General features: G+C 45.3%; 1 protein-coding gene across 5 annotated transcripts in view; it reads right to left on the bottom strand.

The window, feature by feature from the left end:
* CLPB (caseinolytic mitochondrial matrix peptidase chaperone subunit B) overlaps window positions 1–26,282 on the bottom strand; it is a 163,153-nt gene that overhangs the window by 110,211 nt on the left and 26,660 nt on the right. For 3 of the 5 annotated variants that reach the window (XM_045293127.1, XM_004708797.4, XM_004708798.4), the window contains exon 3: window positions 19,032–19,118. The exons of the other annotated variants lie outside the window; for them this stretch is intronic. In XM_045293127.1, coding sequence (XP_045149062.1) covers window positions 19,032–19,118 — 87 coding nt within the window. The remainder of the gene's footprint in view (window positions 1–19,031; window positions 19,119–26,282) is intronic. 5 annotated transcript variants of the gene reach the window in all.

Genomic DNA, 26,282 nt, shown 5'->3' with positions numbered 1-26,282 from the left:
ATGGATTGCAACCCGTTTAGTAAGATTCCATGAGTCCCAAAAGAAAAGAAATTAAGTAAATGAGGGTGAAAGGAAAGCTCCTGCCCTTCCTTTAGAATGACATTTAATAAATGTAGAAGGAACAATAAAATTAGAAAACCACTTTGTAGCCTCATAGTAATTATTAGAGCTAGGAAGAATATCTGGCTCATGTGGTTGTGTTTATGTATGTAGCGTGCTTATAAGAATGCCTGACACATAATAAGTGCTCAACAAATAATCACTATTATTACCATGTAACTGACCCTGTGGCTGGACCATGGGGAAGACAAGAGAAATATACATTGTGACATGTAAATTGGAAAGACAACATGGCTGGGTTCAAAACAAAGCTCTACCACTTCCTTCCCAGAACAATGGGGATACTGATGCTGCACTTGCAGGTTATGAGTGAGTTAAAAGAGGTAACACTCTACAGTACCAAGAATATAGAAGGAGCTCTCAAGCGAAATGTGAGCTCTTGTTCCTTTGTCCATATACGCCGGTAGCATGAATCTCCATCTTCATGGACACCTGACTAGCCCTAGGAACATACTCCTTTGGCACAGCCCAGCAATGAAGAAAGCAGCTCTTCTATATTCTGCCCGAGTTGGCTTATTTTAAAATCCAAGAGATAAGATTTAAACTCAAAGGGACAATAATTTGGTTAATCTTCTGCTGTTGTGTCCAATCAACATTCAATCACATCCTCTACCATGGCAGGCTGTCCCTCTAGGCAGCTAGTGTCACTAACTCTGCTACTCGGGCCTCTCCTGGTTCAAGGGTATTGATTCCGTCTGTCTAATTTGCAGGCTGCAAGACGTGTCCAAGCAACCAAGTATGCTGCCCTTGGGGGCAGACAGTGGTCTAGCCGGATGGGAAAGAAGAGTGACTAGACTGGGCCCCGGGGCTGCTAACGCAATCAAAGGGAACAGGCAATTCACTTCACCAACTTGGAGGCCAATGAGGGGAAGCATTGACGTAGTGACGCATCCTGCAACCTCAGAGAAGATTCCCTTCATTTTTAATAAAGCTCAGAGGACAGCAGTCCCACTGCAAAGGACAAGTAATAGAGAAATCTGGCTGCTTGGCGGCCCTAAACATCTTGCCAGATGGCTAGGCTTTTGGTTGGACAGGCACCTAACCCAGTGCCCCACAGGGGCAGATCCTTCCTGGAGTCAGCTCAGATCAGGCTAGAGCAATGTTTTAAATATTTCATGTAATAGAAACTCGTCCTGACAACAACCTTAAGGGACAAGGTTACATACAAGAAAACTGAAGCACCAAGGGGTTGAGAAGCTTGATAAGGGTCATCTCACTCTAAGAAGTAGAGTTGAGATTTGAACCCAAAACTTGGAACTTCCTAAGGAGGCACATCCATACCCTTATTACTAGGATATATTGTTTTGCATTTCCCTCTATTGACTGTTGGGCACCTAACAGTCTGTAGGAGCATTTTGCCTTCACTCAGGTCCTAGTATAAATGCTAGTCAAGGAAGCCAACCAAAAGACTGAAACAAGAATATGAACAGGCAATTCCCAGAGGAGGAAACCTGAGAGATGATTAAGTGTATGAAGAAAGCCTTAACTTCACTTGTTATTTGAGAAATGCAAATCAAAACGAGATACTACTTTCAATCCAACATACTGACAAGAGTGAGCTGAAATCGCCAAGTGCTGGTGACTACACGAGGACCCGGGGCTCACTTCCCGTTGTCAGGGTGTACACAAGTGCTGCCGTTCTGGGAACGCCGCCTGCAGTAATTCGTCACATTCAAGGAGCTCACTCTCTGACCGGCAACACTGCGCTATCCCAGAGCAGTGCTCACCCAGGTCTAGAAAGGGACACCTGGGAGATCGCGAATGCAGCATTTTGTGGCAGAGGAGAGTGGCCGGCAATCTAAGTGCCATCACTGGGGGACCAGGGAATGAAAGGTGGCGAAACACACGATGAAGCCCTCTGCCGCAGTCAGAAGCAAGAGCTAGCTCTTGGAGGGTAAGTCAAAAAGTATTACGACATCATCATTGAAACCCTTATTGACCAAGAATCTAAAAGTGTGAAGCTACTGGTTCTAGACTCTACACAGCTCTACCCACTTCCTGAGGGTGGTGGTTCCAGCGTCTCAACCCGTCCTCAAGGAGTTCTGCACTCTGTGCTTGACGCCGCATCAAAACGACAGTGTGGGCATCCTCAAGGGACTTTTCCCCTCACCCATGCAGTTTCCAGTTTTCTTAAAATGTCTTCATAATATGTTCCTGTGGTCATCCTGTGTTCCTTCACTGAGAAAAATCTATCCAGATTATTCCTGTGGAGTACCCTGTCCCCCCGCCCCCTCCCCACCAAAAACCCCTGTAAGGGTCTTCTGAGCCGACCTCTATCATAAATTTATCTATCGCAGTCTAGGAGATGTCCCTGAAAGCGACTGTTTTGATTGGACGTTTTCTCTCTCTTCTACACGGCACCCTATTGAGACAAAGGAGCCCTGATGGCACAGGGTCAGCAGTTTTCAACCACCAGCTGCTCTGTGGGAAAATGAGGTGCTTTCTACTCCCATAAACAGTTACAGGATCAGAAAGTCACACAACTAGTCTTACAGGGTGGCTATGAGTCGGAACCCACTTGAGAGCAGTGAGCTTGGTTTTGGTTAATGAGAAAAGGGGTGTTGCTCAGAGAACTTGTCTGCAACCATCCACTAAACGAAGAGACGTGTTTAAACATGGTTTGCTTAAAACGAACTGCTCCTGGGAACTGGGACTCCAGTCACAGTGTGTTCTGACTTACCCTTGTATGTGTAGCAGCATGGAATGGTGATCACAAAAGGACTGGTTTCCCTATTCCCATCTGCTTATGCATATAATTGAGCCTATTTGTCCCCAAAGTTTATTCACTTCCAGGAGTTTCTGAATCACAGAACTTCTAATTCTTACATTTGATCTAGTCACCTTGGTGGCTTGAGAAATAAGTGTGTTATAAGGCTACACACTGAACCTTCTGGATTTCACCAAAGGACATCAACTGAGGCATTTTCTGTGCTGAGAGTGTCCCGTGGGCTCCAACTGATCTGTGCTCATTCACCTTCGATGACTGAGCGACAATGCTGCCGACTCCACAGGCTCTGATCCCAGTACCTTCCCCTTGGTCTACACAGTACCTCACACTCGCCTCCCTGGTAGGGGACCCTTATCATACAGTATCATGATTTGGATCGTGATGATCTGCTTAGTTTTATGAGGGGGGCTTTCAGAAAGTTCGTGGGAAATGTTGAAGCCTCTTTGTATTTGCTTCCCCACTAGACTGGGGGCAAACAAGGTCATGTGTCAACTGTATTTCCCAGAGCCTGGGTCACAAAAACTGATTAATATGCTTTCTGAGCGAGTGCATTGCGTAAATGATGAAGAAATGAAGTGCTTCCTTTATATGGGGGGAGACAGGGGAGAAGGAAGCAAGGTCCCTCCCTATGTGGCAGCTCAGGGAACTTCCTTTGGAGCCCTCGCCCTCCTAAGGCGCTGATGAGGTTGTAATTCGATTAGAGGTGGGAGCGCATGTAGGACTTGGCTTGCACTGACCCTGTTGAGCTCTTGCAGTGGGCAATCACAATGCAGGGGAGGGCAGTTAAATCGATTGACGTTGAAGCTTTCTGTTCGCAGTGGCCGGAGGGGTGTGGGGCACGGACACTGTCTAGAGGAAGAGCGAGGAAACCTGTGGTGTGAGCGGAGGCCTGTGGCTGAGCCGGGCACGTGTCAAAGACGTCTGGCGAGCAGCTGGGGTTGCTGAAGCAAGAAGGGCAGTGATCCCAGGTCCAGGTCATCCCCAACACAATGTCAAGCCTCGGAAGATGCTCCCCCAACACTCCCCTCACCACCCCAATTTAACATTAAAACACTGGGTTAAAGTGATGCGTGGTCTGGGTCCCCAGGAGAAGACAAAGGACATACAAACCTAGTCTCCACTCAGCACATACCTCTCTGCGAGACGGGAGCAAAATGGACACAACTCAGGAGGCTTGCTGGAAAGTCAAACAAACTGCCTCAGTCAGTGACCAGGTCTGCTGGCTGGTCAGGAAAGCCAGGGTGGCCTGACCAAAAGTCCTGTGGCCGGGGGTCATGAGCTCGGAGCAAAGAGGGCGGGGAGAGCTTTCATTTCAAAACCAGCTCTAATAGGAAATGAATTAAAGATTAGGTAGGAAGCAAGGTGTCTTCAGAAAATCCACCCCGGTTTCCTCAAACGAGGATAATCATCTTTTGTTTACTTTTTCTACAAGGTAAAGATCAATGATCATAACAGCTACAGCGTGTTGGGCACTTTATATTTGTTATTTCCGATGCTTGTAACAACTCCGCAGTGAGGGATTAGTGTCATTTTATAAGTGAGTCAGGTGATGCTCAGCAAGATACACATTAAATAAGCAAAGGAGCTAGGATTTAAACAGGTCTGTCTGAGGCCCAATCTGGTGCACATTCCCCATACTACACTGGTTTTCATCCCTCTGACTTCCATTAGTCTACCTTGCCAACCCATAGTTATTGTCTATGGTGGTGCTGAAGAGCCCTGGTGGCACAGTGGGTTAGGTCAGCAGTTCAAAATCACCTGTAGCTTCACAGGAGAAAGATGAGGCTTTCTACTCCTGTGAAGAGTTACAGTCTCAGAGACCCAGAGGGGCAGTTCTACACTATCCTATAAGGTAGCTAAGAGTTAGAATGAACTCAAAGGCAGTGAGTGTGGCTTTCTGACTTCTGGTGGTGGTGTGGGTTAGGCAATGGTCTGCTAGATGGAAGGTTGGTGGTTCAAACCATTAGCTGCTCTATAGGAGAAAGATGAGGCTCTCTGTTCCTGTAAAGATTTCTAGCCTCCAAAATCCTACCAAGGGCCATTAGGAGTTAGAATCGACATGCTGGAGGAAGTGGTTTGGATTTTTGGTATGAACCGAAGGAAGACAGTGGTATTTGTAGGCAGTGGTTAAAGCAGAGCGAGCCAGAGTGGCTGGCTGTGGGGCAGCAGATTCAGATGGACAAAGGTCAAAGCAGTGTGTCCAACCAGAAGTGAGGTTAGTGCCAGGCTCAAGAATGCATGGAAGAACAGGCAGAAGGCCAAAGAATCAAGATCATTCATTGTACGGTCGCCAGACCAATCGCAATCTTATATACGGAGCCTGTTCTAAATATACATGCATGTCTTTCAAACGTACTTCATTCAGAACATACAGTAGCCAAAAAGTGGGCCAATCTAGACAAACTCTAGTTGTTAAAGATTTTGGGTTTTTAAAATATTTTTATTAAAAAAGTTTTTGTTTTAATTTAGAAACCAGAGTAGTATGATGGGGTTGGTATATTTCTTTGGATTGAAAGCAAGCAAACAAGCAGCACTTAATTCCTATTCTGAAGATGCTTACTCTTCACGACAACCCTGTGTTGCATGTTGCTGCTGTTAGGTGCTGACTCACAGGGACTCTGAGCACAGTAGATGAAACACGACCTGGTCCTATCATGCTCACCATTGTTAAGTTTGAGCCCATTGTGATAGCCACTCAGCCCCTTATAAAGCCAGTGTCAACCCATCTCATTGGGGATTTTCCTCGTTCTCCACGACTCTCCCCAACTTGACCCAGCACGCAGTCCCCCAGGGACTGTCCCTCCTGGTCACAGCCCAATGTCCGAGAAGCAACATTCCGTTGCCACCTTTGCTTCTCCGGATCCTTCTGGCCGCGCTTCTCTCGAGAGGTTTGTCTGTTCTTCCAGGAGTCCGTGATCTGCTCCAAATGCTTCCCCAACACCACAATGCAACTACATCACTGCTTCCCCAGTGTCTTTACGAACGGTCCAGCTTTTCGAGGCCTATAAGGGGTCAAGCACACCTGAGTCCTCAAAGCGACATCTTTACTCTCTAACACTTTTTTAAAAGGTGCTTTGCAGCCAATTTGTCACAGCAATATGTCATTTGATTTTTTTGACTGCCACTTCCATGGCTGCAAGTAAGATACAATCTTTGACAACTTCAGTCTTTTCTCCCTTTATCACGGTGCTATTTGCTGGTCCAGTTATGAGGATTTCTGTATGCTGCAGTAGGGCCATTGTTACTCCATTTCTTCAGGTGAGGAAAGTGGGAGCTAGTTAGCGGTAGAGCTAGGCTTTCAACTTGGGCAGCCTCGTTCCAGAGCTGGTGCTCTTCACCACCACGATATCCCCAACCAGACTCTGTGCTTCCACTGGACTCGCTGTGCCACGCCCCTCTGCTTCCGCACACCCAGGGTTAGCAGAGGAAAGTACCGTATATATGCGAGTATAAGGCGAGTTTTCCAGCACATTTTAATGCAGTTTTTGTGGTAAAATTGGATGCCTCGCTCCCACTACCATGACTCGAATTTTATCTTGCAAGACTGGCTAGACCAGAGGATGTACACTGGTACAGATAGGAACTGAAAATACAGGGAATCCAGGACGGATGAGCCCTACAGGACCAGTGGTGTGAGTGGCAAAACAGGGAGGGTAAAGGGAGAATGGGTAGGAAAGAGGGAACCGATTACATGGAACTGTGTGTGACCTCCTCCCTGGGGGACAGACAACCGAAAAGTGGATGAAGGGAGACGTCAGACAGGGCAAGATATGACAAAATACCCATTTATAAACTATCAAGGGTTCATGCGGGAGGGGGGAGCGAGGAGGGAGGGGAAAAATTAGGACCCAATGTCAGGGGTTTAAATGGAGAGAAAATGTTTTGAGAAACGATGTACAAATGTGCTTTACACAATTGATGTGTGTATGGATTGGGATAACAGTTGTATGAGCCCCTAATAAAATGTTAAAAAAGAGAAGAAAAAAAAAAATTAGATGCCTCAGCAGATATTCGAGTCGGCTTATACTGCAGTATATACAGTAAGTGCTGAATGGAATCAATCCACTTCTGGGGCTATGACACTGCACTGTGGAATGTTCAGTCAATGCCCAAGCTTTCCTATTTTAGGGTTGCTAGACAGGGTCTCCCTCACCTTGGGTATTATAGTTCATTTTTTGGCTTTAAGAGTAGATCTACACATTTACCCCCACTAATTTTGAGCACTAGAGACTTAACCACTGTGTTAGCATATTAAGATCTTTTTCACTTCTCCAATTCGTTCACCCCACATAATAGCTACTTCTTCATACTTCATTTAGTCTATAATTTAGTTGGCATTTTCCAATGACCTTCATAAAATCGTTGAGTAACTACTGAATAGGGCAGAGTCTGGTGGGTTACCACTATAATCTGCTCTCCAGTCTGCTGTCTGCTCATCTATCAACAGTGAACCAGGCCATTCACCACTTACTACTCTGAAAGACTGTTATCCCACATCTTCTTTCACTCATGTGGTTATCAAGAAAGACAGTTGATACCTTTCTGAAGCCCAGATACATTCACTATATCTAGTGCAGACCCCTAATCACTTGCCTAGTAACCACATGGAATCATGTTGCTTGGGGTGCAGAATGGATCTGGTGTCTTTTAAAGACGAGAGGCAGGACTGGGCTATATCATAATCCCTAAGCTGCTGAAGTGAATGACCACTGGATGGTCTCCTGACCCCAACAGACACACGCCACGAACACATCACTGAACAGAGAAACACAGTACAGGATGTGGTGTTGGGGGGGGGGGTAAACCCTGACACTGTCATGTTAGGCAAAGGAGCTGGCATTGTATTCAACTAGGGAGCAGCATCTTACATTGTTTGAGGTCAATGCATGTGTCTGCCAAGCTAGAAACGGGTACATGCTAGAATTGGAATATCATTACTATGAAACAGGATTATCTTGAACAACGATTCCAAATGGGATTAGAAATGACTCTTTGTTACTCAGAGATAATCGGCCACAGCAGCAGGGGTGGGAGAAACATCAAGCCCGGCATACTTTTCTGGGGGCATAGTGCTGACATTCTAGGCACCTTGCCAGCACTCCCACCCACCCTTCCTTGCTGGGAAATACTGGACACTCTCCAGCATTGGGCAGGAGGCCACCTGGGACAAGAGCCAGCCCAACATCAAAGTATCTTGCTTTGGGGTCCCAAGTTCTGGGCCCAGCTTCTTGGAAGAATAGAACTTGCAATAGCATTGCCAAATTCTACTGCCTCTGAGTCCCTTCTGAGATAGTGATGAGAGACAGGTCTCACTTTAGTCAGAGGTAGGGTTACCTACAAGGCACTCAGGAATTTCTTCCTGTGAGTACCCACAAACAGCAGCGAGCAGAGTAGTGCTAAAGATAATAATTAAGTCAGTATTACCACTATTAACTAAAGCAGCAAACCCTGATTGAATGCTTATAATATGGCAAGCACTACTCTATATACTTTAGATATATTTCCACATTTAAACTTTACAAAAGCATTTTGAGGTAGATCTGTATATTATCTCCATTCCATGGCTGAATCACAGAGAAATGAAAGAATATGCACAGGTACATAACTAGTAAGAGGAAGGGCTTGGATCTGAACCCTGGTGTACTCAACTGCTAACCTTAAAGGCTCTGGGTCAAACTCACGCAATGGTACCAGTGAAGAAGAAAGACCTGTAATCTGTTTCTATTAAGAACACAGAAAATGTTTTGAAAAAGATGATGACAACATATGTACAGATGCGTTTGACACAATGGATCTATTTATGGATTGTGATAAGAACTGTAAGAGCCCCCAATTAAAAAAAAAAGAAATAAAGAACACAGTCGAGAAAACTCTATGAAGAGATTCTACTCCGTAACGCATGCGTTAGAATTAAGGTAATGGCATCTAGCAACAAGGACAACATGAAGTCGCCTCTAGAGACCATGGTTGTACTAAATGCAAGACTGTTACAGCCCAAGCCTCTCCTTCACATTCTCTGTGCTCCAAACGAAGCCAGTTATCACCCACTAGCAGACACATTTCTATTTTTCCCACCTCTGCATCTGAGCTCAAACTAGTCCTTCTTCTAGAAATGCTGTCCTATTTCCTACCATTGTCATTTTAAAATACTGTCCCTCTTTCTAGGCCCAACCCATGTGAAAGGGCCTCCTTTCACGATTGTGCCCCCAAATTCGAGTACGCTCCTTGGTCTCCCCAGGGCACTGACCACATTCCACAAGCAAAATTATCAGCTTCTAGAGGCCAAAGGACATGCTCTGTCTTTTTTTAAGACTCACACATCAGCACAAAGTAGGTCACGAGAACCCCGAGTTGATTTGACCACTGGCCCCAGTACTACTTGGTCTTTTCATGTGGTCTTGCTCTTTGTCCCCTCCCGCCAGAGGTAGTGCAGTCCAGTGGGAAGGCCAAGGGTTTGGAGTTCAGAGAGCTGCAGGCTCAAATTCTGATTTATCTTTTCACTATCTGTACAACCAGGGCATCTTTGCACTTCATGTCCCCCATTTGTAAAATAGGGATAGATAATCATCTCTCCCTTTCAGGTGTATAGTGAGATGAGAAACAACACGCGAAGTGCTTGGCTTAGGCTTGGCACACAGACAGCAACCAATCAACTAGAGCCATCACCATCACTACGGTCAGGTGTCAGACAGCACGAAGCCCAGTTCTCCATTTAGGAGAAAGCACTAGTCTGTAGCACAAAGCTTGGCCAAGAACAGACTGGTGACTCTCAAGGGGCTTGAAAGCCCTAAGGCAGGACCGAACTCCCCAAGCTCAGGTTCCCTAAGGACCTGCATTCAAGTATGGTGCTGGGATGCTCTCCTGTCCCTGGCATCTGGCCCAGCAGCAAGGAAGTGGAGCCTCCCAGGGAGGCTGTCCCTGGACCTGCCGAGAGGGCAGCCCCAGCTCAGTAGTCTAGGAACACCTCTGGAGCTGTAGTGTGGTGGCCCACAAAGAAAGACCTTTAAAAACTTCTCCTGAAGACAGCAATCTCGTTTGGGCTGTTGGTTTCTTAAAAATGGAGGGAAAAGAAGTAAACGTTAAGAATAAATGACTGCTGTGAAAGAAAATTAAATGGGTTGCAGCCAAGGATGGTGGCATTTTAAAATTAACAAAGCCCAGGTACCACATCCAGGAAGCCCTTGGCAAATGCGTGTTATCCACTCATTAGCTTAGCTCCTCAGGGACCCTGGCCAAGGGAAGGCAGTGCCGGGAACCAGTCCTTCCGATGCTGATGAAATGCACTCCGGGAGAAAAGGCAGAAGGAGGGAGGGAGGCGCTTGTGGGGAATTTCAAACAGTTGTGTTGGAGCCCTGTGCTTCTCGCCTTCTCCTCGAAGGCAGGGGCCTGTGAAAGCAACCAGCAGGCCCCCAAGCAGGGTGAGCTCCGAACCTTCCCTGCCAACCCTCCTTTGGGATCTTTGGTTCCCAAAGTACCATAGAGGCTGCACTGCAAAGGTAGCCTTCCATCAAGTCACTCAGGAATAAGAGCTCAAAATGTTCCCAGTCCTGGACTCTACCACTTTCTCTTTCTATAAAGAAGAATCACATGCTTTGTTCATTATGTAAATCCACTGGATACCACTGTAACATGATTTTATCACACGTATACAATTAGAAGAGTTTCTTATCAGTGGTTATAAGAAGTCACGCTCTAACTGTAGCGGCCTGAGGTGACTTGCCAAAATGGTTAGCTACTCACTTGACCCAGAAAACCCTACAAAATCCTGCAATTCAAGAGGGTCAAACCTCCGGGTCCACTTCACGAACACCCGTGAAACTGCCCAAGCCATCAAAGGCATGCATATCCGGAAAGCTGCCAAATACTTGAAAGACGTCTCTCTGCAGAAGCAGTGTGTGCCCTTCCGACACTACAATGGTGGTGTTGGTAGGTGTGCCCAGGATTTAGATGTGGATTCTCTGGTCACTGAGCACATCCAGGTGAACAAAGCCCCTGGGATGCGCCACCGGACTTAGAGAGCTCACGGTCGGATCAACCCATACATGAGCTCCCCCTGCCACGTTGATATGATCCTGAGTGAGAAGGAACAGATCGTTCCCAAGCCAGAAGAGGAGGTTGCACGGAAGAAAAAGATTTCCCAGAAGAAACTGAAGAAGCAAAAACTCATGGCTCGGGAATAAATTAAGCTTAAAATAATAAAAGTTAAAAAAATAAAAAGGAATTCACACATCTTTCTTCTCTACTCACAATCAGATTATATAATTCTCTAATATGAGGGAGGGAGGAATCAGTCCCTGGAAAGGAACAGCATGCTCGGTAAAGCAGAGGGTCAGCAGAAAGAGAAGACCCTCCGAGAGACAGACCGACCGACGCGGTGGCTGCAACAATCAGCTCCAATGTGAGGAGGGACAGGACAGGACAGGCAGGCTCTGCTTTACGCCACACGGGTTGTGCTGCGTCAGTTGACTCGACGGCCCTGCACAACGAGAGCAGATACCACTCACGAGAAGACTGGGAAACATGCCCCGATCCATGAACAAGGTCAATTCACTCTAGCACTAATAAAAACATGAACTTGCAGCATGCCACTGCATACAGCAGTGAAAATTAAAGAGGCATGACAACTTTAAAAACACCTTTTTTATAAGTGAGTTCATTGGGGTATCATTTGTAATGATACCCGAATGGTAAAATTCATCCTTTTTAGGGATACAATTAGAAGAGTTGTAGCAATGGAGTACAGCTATAGACCTACCACCCTAATCAAGATATAGACTATTTCCATCACTCCTAAAAGTTCAGTTTTATCTGCCCCTCTTCCATTCCTACCTCCTGGCACCCACTGATCTCGTTTGTTTTTACAGGTCTGCCTTTTCCAGACCATTATAAAGTGAAATCACACAGTAGGTAGCTTTTTGTGTCTGGCTTCTTTCACTATGTGTAATGCTTTTTTTAAAATTAAAAGATCATTTTATTGGGGGTTCTTACAACAATTCATACATCAATTGTATCAGGCATGTTTGTCCATATGTTGCCATCATTCTTTTCTAGACATCTACTTTCTACTGAGCCCTAGCATAATGCTTTTGATATTCATCCATGTGGGTGCTTTTGCTATGCCTTAGTACTATTCTATTTATATGGTCTCATCATACTTTGTTCATTCATCCATCCATCAATTGATGGGCATTTGGGTTGTTTACTGGTTTTAGCAGTTATGACTAAAGCTGCCATAAACATTTGTGTACAAGTCTTTTGTGGGCTTATATTTTCATTTATCTTGGGTAAAACACATAGGAGGTAGGATTGCAGAATTGTATGTTAATGCACATTTTATTTAGCTTTATAAGAAACTGCCTAAGTGTTTTCCAAAGTAGCTTTACTATGTGTATTCCTACCAGCAATGTATGAGAATTGCTCTGAATCCTTGCCAGCACTTGGTATTGTTCGTTTTTCTAACTTCTAGTTGTCATGGTAAGTGTATATCTTATTATGGCTTTATTTTTCATTTTCCTACTAATGATTATGATCCTTTCATGTGCTTTATCTGTCATCCATTTCTTTAGTGAGGAATTTGTTCACACTGACCTTAAAAAAAAAAATCAGGCTGTTTACCTTATTAAGTTGAAAGAATTCTTTAAGAGCCACAGTAGTGCAATAGGTAAGTGCTAAACAGCTAACTGATAGGTTGGCAGTTCAAATCCATTCTCTGCAGGAGAAAGATGTGGCGATTTGCTCCCATAAAACGTATACTCAAGAAATTCCTACAAAGCAGTTCTAGTCTGCCGCATGGACTTGCTATGAGTCATAGTAGACTTGGTGATACCCACAATAAGAGTTCTTTATAGGCTGTGGATTCAAATCCTTTTCGTCAAAACATATCAAATCAGACATATCTTGACAATTAATTAGAAACCATAAGGCTCTAAATCAAACCATTTTTCTTCCAAATCACCATCTTTTGTCCATACACTCTGGTGAAGGGGAAAGGGAAAAGTTAACCTTCCAGTAGAAAGATGCCCTTAGACAAAGGGTCAGGCAGTGCTTGGTACTGCTAAAACTCATGAGACTCTTTTCACCTCTATTCTAAGCACTCAACCAACACGAGGGTTTTAAGGAAAGCTACATCTGGAGCAATGGCTGTCCTAACAAACAAATTTTGGCCTCCTTGTCTCTGCGTCGCCCAAAGCCCTGTGCTGGTCCGCCAGATTCCTGGAATGGTCAACAGTTGTCACACTCCATTGCTGGCCTTTGTCCACTAGCAAAGGTAGGAGGCTCCCAATCCATCCTTCAGTGAGTGAGCAAACAGTGAGGCCTGGGGCTGTATGGACATCAAAGGTGAGCAAATAGGCCTGGCAGACCCTGCCTCTCCGCCTACCCAGCCTACAAATGCCATCTGAAGGAGTATCCCCAAGCGGGTCATGACTTTCAGCTTGTCATAGCACACATCAAAGTTTGCACCACACACGAACTGGGTGCATGAGTTCGAATCAAGTCGACTGAGAGCGGATACTCAGCCATTGTGTCCAGTTTTAATCCTGTGTTTTCTCAAGTAATTAAGCCTTCTTGCTTATGAACTTGTGACTAAGTAAAGCATCACTGAGAGGTTGTAACATCAAAGTGCCTTCTACCGTCTGTCCATGTTTGGTGAAATTGGATTTCTTTCCCTTAAAGAAAAACTAATTGAATTTAGCTGAAGGCTGGGTGTATTTGCCCAAGCTAGGAAGGGGTAGGCTTAGTCACAGTGACCATCCTGGGACCCTGTCGCTTAACCTTCGCTGGGCTGGGTCAGAGTGCAGCATAGAGTGAAGCACCCAGACTCCAGCGGCATGGGGCTCCCACAGAGCTCTTGGTAGAGAAGGGGCCAGACTCTTGTGACTATTTCTTGAGTCCATACTACACCCCAAGCTGTCACTAAAGCTGGTGAAAGGACTGTCCTGATAGAATGTCAACGGCCACACCACTACTCAAATCCTTGATGCCATCAGTCCAAGAGGGTTTCTTAAAGGGCAGGGCTGTTACTGATTACATTATGAATTCTCCATAGCCTAGCACATCCATGCTGGATACAGTTTAGCTTTAAACAATGCTTGCTGGATGCAAAAAAGGACAATATAAAGAAATGCTAGAGTTATTCTCTCCTGTAGAATCCAAATTCTCTAGACCTACTATTGTTTTGCCTTGTATGTCGAGAAATGTCTATTTACATATAATATTCAATTTCAATGCCTACATAATGTACTGTATATACAGTCAAATCCCATTTTATGTAAAATCATACATATACACAAGACACAAGTGCAAAATGTTTGTGATTGTTACTTTTACAAAAAGAATAAACTAGTTTTCAGAAAAGAATCTCTTTATTTATTTCTGGTACAATTATTTTCTTTTTTAGCAGTATGTTCTCTGATCTTGAACTAGTTCTAACTCTTCTGTGTACACTTACCTTGATCTAGTTTTAACTCTTCTGTTTGTTTTTTCCCCCAATCATTTTATTAGGGGCTCATATAACTCTTATCACAATCCATACATACATCAATTGTGTAAAGCACATTTGTAAATTCATTGCCCTCATCATTCTCAAAACATTTGCTCTCCACTTAAGGCCCTGGCATCAGCTCCTCATTTTTCCCCTCCCTCCCCACTGCCCCCTCCCTCATGAACCCTTGATAATTTATAAATTATTATTATTTTGTCGTATCTTACACTGTCTGATGCCTCCCTTCACCCACCTCTCTGATGTCCGTCCCCTAGGAACTCTTCTGTTCTTATGTATACCTTTTCCCATTTTTTAAATTGTAGCAAAATATACATTTAAAAAAGTTCCGTTTTAACCATTTGTAAGTGTACAACTCAGGGGCAGTAAATTACATTCACAGTATGTGCAATCATCACCACTATTTCCACAGCTTTTCCATCATTCCAAACAGAAACTTTCTACGTATTCCCTGTCCCGCTCCAGCCCTGGTTCCTAGTAACCTCTGATCTACTTTGTCTCTATGAATTTGCCTCTGTAAATTTCACATATGTGAAATCATATAAGTCATCTTGTTGTACTTTGCTTTTTAAATTGAGCACGTTTTCAAGGTTCATCCACATGTATGCATTAGGACTCCACTGCTTTGTATGGCTATACCACAATTTTGTTTATCCAAACGCGCCTATGGGTGCTTGGGCTGCTTCGACCTTTTGGCTATTGAGAATAGTGTTATAATGATCCCTGGTATAACAAGAATCAGCCTGAGTCCGTTTTTAGTTTGGGGGAAGATGTACCTAGAAATGGAATTGCTAAGTCCTATGGCAATCCTATGTTTAACTTTTTGAGAAACTGCCAAACTCTTTTGGGGAACTGCCAAGCATAGTGGTTATGCCGTTTTACATCCCACTAGCAATGGATGAAGGTAATCATTTCTCCACGTCTTTGGCAACACTTGTTATTTTGTGTTTTTAAATGCTACTATTTATTGTTACAGCAGTCCAATTTATCTATTTTTCTCTTTTGTTGCTCATGCTTTTGCTTATGATATCTTAAAATCTAATAATCCATTGCCAAATTAAAGATCATACAAATAGACTCCTCTATTTGTTAAAAAGAATTTTATGTTTTAAACCCTAATATTTAGGTCACGGATCCATTTGGGTTAATTTCTGTAGATGGTGTGACACAGGGGTCCCATGCATACTTTCTGAATTTTGCCCTACACCACTACATTTCCTATTAAAAATGAAATAACATACATAAATACAAGCTCACAAGAAGTTAAAGTCCTTAAAGGATATAGAGACTATCATATTCCATATCTGTAAAGATTTAACACAGTACCTCATTGCTTAAACAGGTCTCACTAAGGTGTGCCAAAGCCATTAAATGATGGGCCTATTCCAAGACTCTCTCTCCGGAGCTTGGCCACCAGTCTTCCCAAGGAAGTAAAGGTTCTCTGCTTTCAGTCTTCAATCGAGGATTATCGCCATCCTCACTTTCCCCTATTCCAAATCCGATCTACAGATGATAACATTTTAGGAGTAGCTAGCTGATAGGATTTCAGAAGTGTTTGGAGAAGAATTAGATGATAATCAGTACATTCCCGATGAGGAGAAACTTACTGCAGACCCATCTGGTACAGACACTGACGACCCTTCCCAACTCTACTCACCTGGTACCTGCCCAACTAGGCCAACTTACTCACTGGCAACAATGAACCACTGCCAGTCCTTTTTACCCCGATTTTACTCCACAGCGTCTCTTACCTTCTAATACAGAGTTTATTTATGTATTATATTTATTGTTTATCCTCTATCCCTGCCTCACCTGACCCACCAGCCACCACCAGTATACAAATAAGCTCTATGAAGGTAAAGGTCTTTGCTTGTCACTGTTACCTAGAACAGTAGCTGGCAAAAAGTATTTGTGAATTGAATATGTAAACTCCAACCTGGAAGTGTGCTATTTCGGATAAGAATCTGTCCTCCCTATGCACTGGAGGGGAAGGGGGTAGCACAAAATGGGTGCTTATAAAGCCAATAATTAGTCCTAAGAACCAAATCAAATAAATACAGCCCATCATTCTCACTTTGCCAAACTCAACTAGTATCAGTGATTTACTAATAGTCCTGGATAAAGACAGAGCAATCAGTTAAACCACCGACTCATTAGATTCAGGGAGAAGAAGCCCCAAAAGCACTTCTACTCGCTGTCTGACTGCTGATTGACAGTACTCTTAAGTGTGGTGTTGTTTCCTGCTCAGTCTCAACTCTGAAAGCACCATATGTTGAAGAGATCATCACCTTTCCTCTTCTCCAGCACTGGTTGTCTCCTGCAGGTGGAAACACCTAAAATTAAGGGGAAAAGACTGATAGGAGTGTGGCGAGGGTGAAGTAGCAGTGGGTAGTACAGAAAATGCACTGGACTTTGGATTAAGATGTACAGGGATGTCAATCCTGGATCAGTCACCATTGTTGGGTTAAATGACAGATGCCGGCTAAAAGAGAGAGGGCACAAACTGGGAACTATCACCAAGCATCCCTCAGCTGACAGTGGTGCCCAAAAAACAAGGTGAGCAGCTTGAGCACACAGGGCTATGGGCACTTGCTGGCCTGTGAGCACAGCAGATCCTCGGTGTATTTCCAGACTCAATTTCTGAACATCCCAACTTTCAGACAGGGAATCAACTGATAATGGTTTTAAACGTGATGTGTAAAGAACGATGCCACTTTGCCAGGTGCTACAAAGGATACAAAAATGAGTCAGAGATCTGCTTCCAAATACTCAAGGAGAAACAAGTACAGATAACCTAACATTGGCCATGATTAGACAACTGCTGAAGCTGTGGTGGTTACAAGGAGGCTCATTTTGCTCTACAATGTTTGCTGTATGTGTTTGACACGTTCCGTCATGAACAGTTAGGAGAACAGGGGAGCTCACTGCCTGGCAGGAATGAGACATGTATAGGCACAACCACAAAGAAAAGCAGCAAGAAGCGAAATGCTTCTGGAGCGCAGAGGTGGCAGAGTCCCTGGAGGTGAGCTGGGAAACGGGCTCAGTCGTCAAGCAGTTTAAGGCGGACGTGAAGAGGAGGAAGAGACCTGCTGAAAAGGTCCACCGAGCTGACACTTTCCCACACCCCCGACTTGACAATCTCTGAGTTTTCAAAACTATTATGCCACTTCTAAATTAATGACTTTAAAAATATTACTCTTATTGTGAATGAAGTAGGGAGGTTTACATTTCAGATGAGCAATTGTGTATTCAACAATTTAAGCTACTTATCAAACTCCCCATGAGCTTACCCTGGCCCTCATCCCCCTTCGATTTCTCTTCTCCTCTGTGGTTCACTATCTTCCCCTTTACCCACAGTAATACTTGACAAACCTTTAGTCTATTGCTTCCTCTTTCCTCCTTGCCCTCCCCCAAATTTGCTTTGTTTGGAAGTAATTTAAATAGTAATAGAAATACAGTATCATTGTCTCACTGTGCAAAGAACACACCAGCCTTGGTTGGTCTCAGGTTGGTGCTGACACATAACAGACACTAAGAAAATAGGAATTGAATGGTTAAGTGCCTGACAGCCTGACTGCTTGTATGTACACATGTGTGTTTGTGTGTAGAGAGGTGTGTCTGATGGATGCATCAGAGAGTAACGACTTATTATTATTGATAACCTGTAGTACATGCATTGTCTTACTTGAGTTTCCCTGAATATAGCAAGCATCTACTCTACCTGCAGATTCAGCCCCGCTCACATGCTCTGTTACTTTATCATGCACACACACTACTCTTACATAAATGATGACAGTAGACTATGTCTCTTTGCCTGTCTTTGTTTTGACTGCCAGCTCCCCAGGGTCTCTACTCCCCCAAAGATTAGCATAGAGTCTGGGTGAGAGCAAACATGAACTAAGTATTTGTAGAAATAATCGATTCATTTCAGATGAGGAAGCAGGGTGTTTGTGGAGTTGTCAAATTCTTGGATGGTACCTTGGTCAAAACCAGGTATGGATTCCAGGTCTCTCTTACATACATCAATCTTCCTTTTAAAGATTAAGTGTCTGGTACTAAAGAAAGCAAATAAGGAAACTGAGTGGCTGGGAACAAGTTCAAGGCAGAGGTGCAAGAGAAGACCCATGTCAACTACAGCCGCGTGTTTCAGTCAGTCTGAGCAGACAGTACCAGGAGGTTATTATATCCTAGTTTCCTTGTTCTTTGCCACATGCATGGCATTTCCCAAAGTGGTTCTTGCTGACAGATAAAAGGCTTAAAGAACCTGCTTAAAGAGACAATTAAAATTATTGCCTCAACTATCCACTTTTTGTGTGTCCAATCACAGCACAGAACTTCCCTATTTTCCCTGGCTTCCTTCAGAAGCTTCAAAAAGTTACCCCAGTGGGAAAAATTGCCCCGAGGGAAGTGACTGCAGACTTCACAACAGGGATAGAAGGTGGATCACAAAAAGGATGTTGGTAATTGACCACGCACACAGCATCACACAGTATCATTTATAAGACACAATAATGCTAATGACTTGCTTAAAGTCACAAAGTAAACAAGAGATAAGAGATGGGACCTAAAGCCAGGTCTCTCTGTCTCCCTATCTCCCCACCTCTGATGAAGCTAGCAGTGGGGAAAGGGTGGGAGAACTACCTCACTAGCTAACGCAGTCCCAGGTGGAAAGAGGTTTCTTACCTCTCATTTCGGCTGATGGCTGCCACCATGAGAGCTGTCCAGCCAAGTTTGTGCCTGGCATTGACGTCTGCACCTTCTGACAGTAGCCTGAAAACAAACAAATATTTTCAGTTTGTGGCTTGTCCAGAAGCCCTGGTGGTGAAGAGCTCAGCGGCTAAGCAGAAGGTGGTCAGTTAGAACCCCACCATCACTCGATGAAACTCTCAGAAACCCTATGGGGCAGTCTCGCGCAACCTGTATCACAATTCACTGTGAACAGAGATGGACTTGACGGCAACAGGCCTGGCTTTGGTTTCAGATTCACCATGAAAAGAACAGTCAGAACCCCAGAAGAAATGATAGTAAACAGGACAACGGAATGAGGGTGGAAGTAGGAAAGGCCTTTGAGAATTCCCCTATGCCAGCTCTCTGGCCACTCTTTTGACCCAAGGTTCTCTCCACCTCTTTCCTTCCTTTCAGTCTATCCGCTTGACGATTGCTGTCCTCCCAACCTTCTAAGATGACAATGTGCCTTCTCTCACTTACTGTCCTGACATTCATAACTTCCTTGGTCTAGACTGCCCTCTCTCTGCCTCTGCCTATTCTAGTCCTTCTCTCTAGTCCTTCCCGAGAAAGCTTCCGAACTCATCAAATCCACTGCTTAGTACAGAACACCTGACGCCACTCTTTATCAAGGTAGACGCCAGCTTACAACAGAATCACATTCACCAAGTGCATCTGTATGTTGAAATCCTTTAACCCAAGAAAGATGTAAAAAGAATGCTAGGCAAGCTAGATTAGATTCCTCAAAGAATCCACATGAGCTTATTTTAATCTACATGCTATGGCTTGGCGGAGAAAAAGCTGAAAGTACATCACTACAAGTCTGAAGTGTGGGTTCTGGGAACAGGGTACCCTGAAGTGAAAGATGGAAGAGGAGGAAAAAAACCAAGTCAGATAGGAATTTCCCAGGGACTTAACATACTTGCTTTGCTTTCTTTTACTCGTTACATGACTTTAAGAAGTTGACATTGATCTCTTCTTTATCCTATGTGGTAACTAGGCACAGAAACGTGCTAAGGTCACACACTACTTAAGGGGTAGGATTGTGATTTGAGAGGGGCACTGGCGGTGTAGTTATACATGGGCTGCTAACCACAAGGTCAGCAGTTTGAAACCCCAGCTGCTCCGTGGGAGAAAGACTGGGCTTTCTACTCCCGTAAGGAGGTAGTCTTGGAAACCCACAGTGGTAGTTCTCCCCTGTCCCACAGGGTTGCTAATAGTCAGATTTGACTCAATGGCAGTGAGTTTTTATTGGTGATTTGAACCAGGTTAATAATTACTCCCATGCTTGAATCCCTCTCTCCTCACGATTTTTCTTGACAGATCCTGGGTCCATGAAAAATAAAAAAACTACATTTACTTCACTGAAGCAGTAGGTGTGCTTGGTCCTAGGCTAGAGACTGTGTTGGAGGGTGAAAGAAGCACACAACTTGGGGCTCAGACATGGACTAATGAGAGGGTAACAGAAGACAGCAGGAGACCTCGTCTGCAGGTGTGCTCTCTGACCTTAATGCTGCAGAAGGCTGAGAAACAGAAAAGCCCAAAGGCGAGTGATTTGCCAAGGCAGGTTCTACTTATGGGGGACGGAGTTGGAGGGTTTGGGACACTGGTGGGCTACTGCTTGTGACTGGGGAGCTGTCTACTTTTCGGTAGGTTCGAGCAGAGTAGGTACCGGGCAGGGCCTGGAGGAGTGAATTTGAGTCCCAGAACCATTTTTCTGTCACAATCAGTAGTTAACGTTCCTAGGACCCAAGCCACACAAGAGCTCTGCTGTTGAAAGAGTGGGGTGCTGAGGGATAGCCACCACTTCCTCAAGGCCTCAGCCATGCACTGGGGTGGGGCAAAGGCGACCAAACACACAACGCCACATCTCATCAATGAGAGAGTGAAGTGGGACAAGTGCACCAAAAGGGAGCCAAGCTCTGAGGACATAATGATAAAGGGGGTGACACCAGAAGACATGGGTATGAAGCTCTGAAAGAGGCCTGGCATGACTGAGGCACAGAATGTAAGAGAAGAGTACTGGGTGGAGGTTGGGAAACCCTGTCACTCACCTCCAGTTTGGATGCTTTCTTTTGGTCAAAGACTTGGCCTTCTTACTACAAATGAGGGGCCTAGACCTGGGCCACTTCCTGCTTACAAGGGGGTTTCTAAGAGCTCCTGGAGGAGGTGAATGAAGAGTGAATGAGAAATGTTCACGATTTTTATAGTCTCCTGGTCCACTGTTAAACGTCCAAGGTTTAGAACGCTGGGGACAAGTTTTCTCTGAGACAAAAGTTGGTTTTTGCACACAACCTCCTTCCTAAGATAGGAAGCCATGTGGTGTAGTCAAATGCTCACGGAGAGACTGGAGTTCTGGATGCAGCCCATCGGAGACTCCTTGCTGAGGACAAAGACTTGAACTACTGTGCCTTGAAGTATGGGAACAGCTAAGAGGAGGAAAAGCCTGCCAGCGAGGGCGGAGGCAACAGGACTCGATTTGGAAGCAGAGAAGAACTGCAAGAGCATATATATATATATGCAGAGCCTATCAAGTAGCTCCGTCTGGGTGAAAATTCACAGCACAGAAACATAGGTACGTAGGGGCCACACAGGGCTTCAAGCACCAGGCCGTGAGGCCACTAGAGCCCCTTTGAGAATATAATCAGAGCAAATGACTCTTCAGAAAAGCACGTAAGAAAACACACACTTAATACATATATGATACACAAAGAGTTTCTGCTTTGCACTTCTCCCTCTGGGCAGATACCACAAACTCCCTTGCAGCAGCTGGGCTCTTAGGAAGCCTTTGAAAGAACCTCCTCAGCAGAGGCTGAAACCAGCCACCATCAATCGCACGCAGGGGGCTGTTGGCCATCCTTAAACTTCTACCACAGGCAGTGGAGTGGTCATTGAAGGTTTTGAGACACACACATTTATGAAATTAGCCTAATAGTATACCCAGGCTGAATTGGAAAAGGGGGAATAGAAAATGGGAACAAGAAGCCCCTTCAGGAGGCTGCTGGGATAAACCCAGGGGCTGATGTCGGGCAGGTCAATATGGAAGCAGAGCATGGGCAGAGACACTCAGTGAAGGCAACCTCTCAGGACCAGGCCAAGAGCAAGGGTCACTGCCCACTGGAGGTAGAAGGGATTTTTGCCTTTGAGGGTCTCTTGCTTCTTTATTTTCCTGTCCTACATCATCTCCCTGGCATTATTAGAGCAGCCTGAGAATTCTGGAAGCAGGGCTGAAGAAATGGGATGCCCCGTATTTTCGCTCTTTGAGGGCTCAACATTCACTGCCTTCGAGTCGATTCCCACTTACTTGTAGGGCTGCCCTGTGGGTTTCTGAGACTGTCACTCTTCATGGGGGTAGAAAGCCTCGCCTTTTTCCTGAGGAGTGGGTGGTGGTTTAGAACGGTAACCACTATGCCATCAAGGCTTTTTTGAGGGCTCAGTGTCACACACTGAAAACAAAAGCACTGACAGAGGGCTGTGGAGTGAGTGAGACCTGAATTCAAATTCTACTCTGGCTATAGAACCTTCAGCAAATTCCTCTTCGAGGCTCTGTTTCCCTATCTATAAAATGAGGACACTGATCTCTAATATGCAGGGAGATCCCAGCCCAGGACCTGGCCTATAGAAGATATTCAATATACAGCAGTTCCTACCTCTACTCCAATCACTTTGATCAAACCGTGTCTGGTCTTAAGCCGGTAGTGGCAGGTTGGGCAATTACCAGAATACTAAGACATGATCATACCGGATGACCTGGGTAATTAAGCCACACTGGCTCTGGGCATCCCTTTATTCACTTATCCAACAAACATGTGCCCACACCCACTGTGTGCCAGGCTCCATGCTGGCTACCGGGATGAGACTGGGATGAGACAGAGACGGAGGTCCTGAGCCAGGAAGGAATTTCTTTTGTGAGGAGGGATTCCTAGGAGAGAGAGAACCTCTAAGCTTGCTACCCTCTCAATGAAGAGAGCAGACTTTCTCTGAACAAGGCGGAGAGTCCAGAGAGCAGGGGGGTTTGTCCCCGCCTCTGCTACAGGCTACATCTAACACTCTGGGGAAGGTATTGTCATGCATGCAGGGGGTTCCCTAGGGCTCCCCATCCCTTGCCAGATTCACAGAGGTCTGCAGTATATGAAGGAAAGGGTTCTATGAATGTCAGAGGTATTTAGGAGACAAAGCTTGGTGTTTTTCGTGAAATTTCAGCACTGAATTTCTGCCAACCTTCCTGACCGAACATCATTCTTTGTAGCCTCTCAGGTCTAAGGTATAATGAGAAAAAGCAGCACCTCTGGAGTTCAAAGGCCAGAGTCCATTCAGATGTGGGCTCTGTCACTTGCTAGCTATGAGATGGGGACCCTAGTCCCCATTGAAAGGAGCCCCGGTCTGCAGCACTTAGCCCTTGGCTGCTAACCCAAAGATCCACAGTTGGACTCCGCCAGCAAGTCCTCAGGAGTGGACAGTTGGCTTCAGTAAAGGCTGGGGCCTTGGGAACCCCATCACTGCTACTGAGTCAATTACAGCCTATGGGCAGAGGAGAATTACCCTGGGGACTTCTGAAAGTGGAAATCTTTATGGGACTAGAAAGTCTCATCTTTGTCCCACAAAGCAGCTGGTTCTTTCGAACTGTTGACCTCGCTGTTAACTGGCCAATGTACAGCCCACTATGCCACCAGGGCTCTACCTCAAACCTACAAACTCACTGCCATCCAGTTGATGCCAAGTCACAGGAACCCTATAATAGGGTCCTATAATAGGATAAGGTAGAACTGCCCCGTGAGTTTACTGGAGTAGAAAGCCCCCTTTTTCTGGTTTCGAATTGCTGACCTTGCGGACCGTAGCCCCATGTGTAACAGCGATGCCACCAGGGCTGCCTGGGCTCTAGTGACAGTTCTCTTGTGTCTGATGGGGTTGCTATGGGTTGGAGAAGACTCGATGGCAGTGTTTAAATTTTCAGACAGCGCAGATGGTTTTAAAGATGAAGAGACACCCCAGGAGGTCTCCATAAGGAACTGAAGGAAGGGCCAGAAATAACTCAACCCCCCAAGAAACCCAGCCCTGAAGGACTATTATTCCCTCTTTCACATCTTGGGGGACCCATCCCCCACTTCCCCTCCATGAGCAGAGTAGTAGCCCAAGAAGTTAAGTTTTCACAACCCGGGTCTCTCCTACATTTCATTTTGTTGCTTTGCAAGTGAATGCCCAGCGGGCAGTCATTTCAAAGCCCTGGGCCAGCAGGGCGGGTAGCTGCCTGCTGAGAGTGGCTGAAAGGGCCTTTGAGGCCTGAGAAAGCCACCCTTGCGCTCTCCTGTGATTTACACCAAGGGACAAAATGCAGCGAGTGAATTAATCTCTTTTAAAAAGAGCAATGCTTGTGACAGAGCACGGTGTCTCGGAAAAGGTTAGGATTCCATCATCCCTGAGATGATGAGTGGAGTGCTTAATGTATGTTGCCACTCAGGGCAGAGGAGTGGGAGTAGTGGACTACGCGGGGGTGGGCATGGCAGGCCTTCCGGCCTTACTCCAGACTTTGTAGGGGGCCCTTCCCTAATGAACTAGGTGTCCAGTGGGCAAGGCAGGGCAGCGGTGGGGATGCTAATTGGGGAGGTGGCCCAAGGTGGTTGAAGAAGAGATGACTACACTGGAAGTGCAGAGGGGAATCCCAGTTCTTGCATGACTCTCTGGCAGTAGCGTGAGGCTGGGGATGAAGCCAGGAAGATCTTGGTTCAAAGCCAGGCTCTGCCACTCACTGGATGCAGTTCCAGCCCACTCTCGGAGCCCGTATCCATATTCGTTTAAAAACTGGGGTGGACTCTACTAGCCATACTACGTAGGGAGCTGTGACAAGCCAATGAAAACAAAACATGTGAACACATTTGGCGTGCAATAAAGCACTATATACACAGAAGAACCTATGCTGTTATGATGATCACTTTCTAATCTGTACAAACCTGATTTTTAAAAAGAAATGGAGCAAAATAGGATGCTCTATGAAAGATGTACACAGAACATGGAAGTTTAAGAGCAGATTAGCTAAATGATGAACTGGTTCAAATCTGCAGGGGCAGAGTAAGGGTTCGCTAGCCCCAGAGCTGGAAATCACATGGACTAACAAATCAAGGGGGAAGACAGTTTACTCCTGCCCAGCGGGGATCCAGGATGTCCAGAAGACTGCAGGCCTCCAATAGTGATCACTCTGATTGAGGAAGGGAAATGAGGGAGTCACTTCACTTCTCACTGTGACTGCTTCTGGGTTGTTTGGAGTCTTACGTAAACACACACAATCACGTATCAATGATTAAATAAACTCAGAACCAAATTCACTGCCATCAAGCCCATTCGGACTCATTACCGTACATAAGGGTCTGGGACTGTAAATAGACCGCTTAAAAATAACCAGCTTTCTTAGGGAAAACAAAAGATCCTGTACTTTCCTCTTCAAAGAAGTCTTCCTTAAGATGGCTTGGATGCTGTCACAATGCTCGGTGTTTACCTGTGTTATTACAGGACGCTGCTTAACTGTCTAAATCCCCCAGTCTAAGCTGTGTGCGTGCCCCAGTCATCAGCGTGCTCTCTTCAGTCCGGAGGTGTCTTCATTTCTTCAGTCCTGGTGCTGTCACAGGATGACTCGGGGTCTGAACGACTGCGCACAGCATCCATATGCATGCACTGCTCACTAGGCACCTTGCACTAGAAGGTAGCTGGTTCTTAATATGCCCTTTTCAGAGAGCGCAGGCTCCTGTGACTGTGTGGGAGTGTGGGATGTGGCTGTAGACACAGGCCTGAGGGCTCCAGGTCATGGGGGCCTAGGCCCAGTTCTAGCAGCAAGTGAGTGAGTGAATCTCTTTCACTCTGAGTTTTACTTTTCTCTGCAGTAAACCAAGAAAATGAAAGTCTCTCAAGGCCGTGACAGTTCTAAAATCTTATGATTTTAACTATGTGTCACATTTAAGGGCACATTAAGAGGACTCCTAGCAAAAGAACACTTAGCAAGACTTCCAAGGAAAAGACAACTCCTTGGGTTTGCTGCTTGCAAGGAGGCAGGAGGTAAGTAGGGGTGTGGGGGCTGTTTTAAGTTGTGCTAGCACATCAAAGAACAAAAAATTATATCACGTGTGCTCACCTCCCTGATACAATCGCTGAAGACAAATGGGTGCATAAGCAAATGTGGTGAAGAAAGCTGATGGTGCGCGGCTATCCAAAGATATAGCA

This window comes from Echinops telfairi, unplaced genomic scaffold, assembly GCF_000313985.2.
Source record: "Echinops telfairi isolate 266 unplaced genomic scaffold, ASM31398v2 ScPeMD7_1713;HRSCAF=2227, whole genome shotgun sequence".
Classification (NCBI taxonomy): domain Eukaryota; kingdom Metazoa; phylum Chordata; class Mammalia; order Afrosoricida; family Tenrecidae; genus Echinops; species Echinops telfairi.
This window is presented reverse-complemented; position numbering and strand designations above follow the sequence as displayed.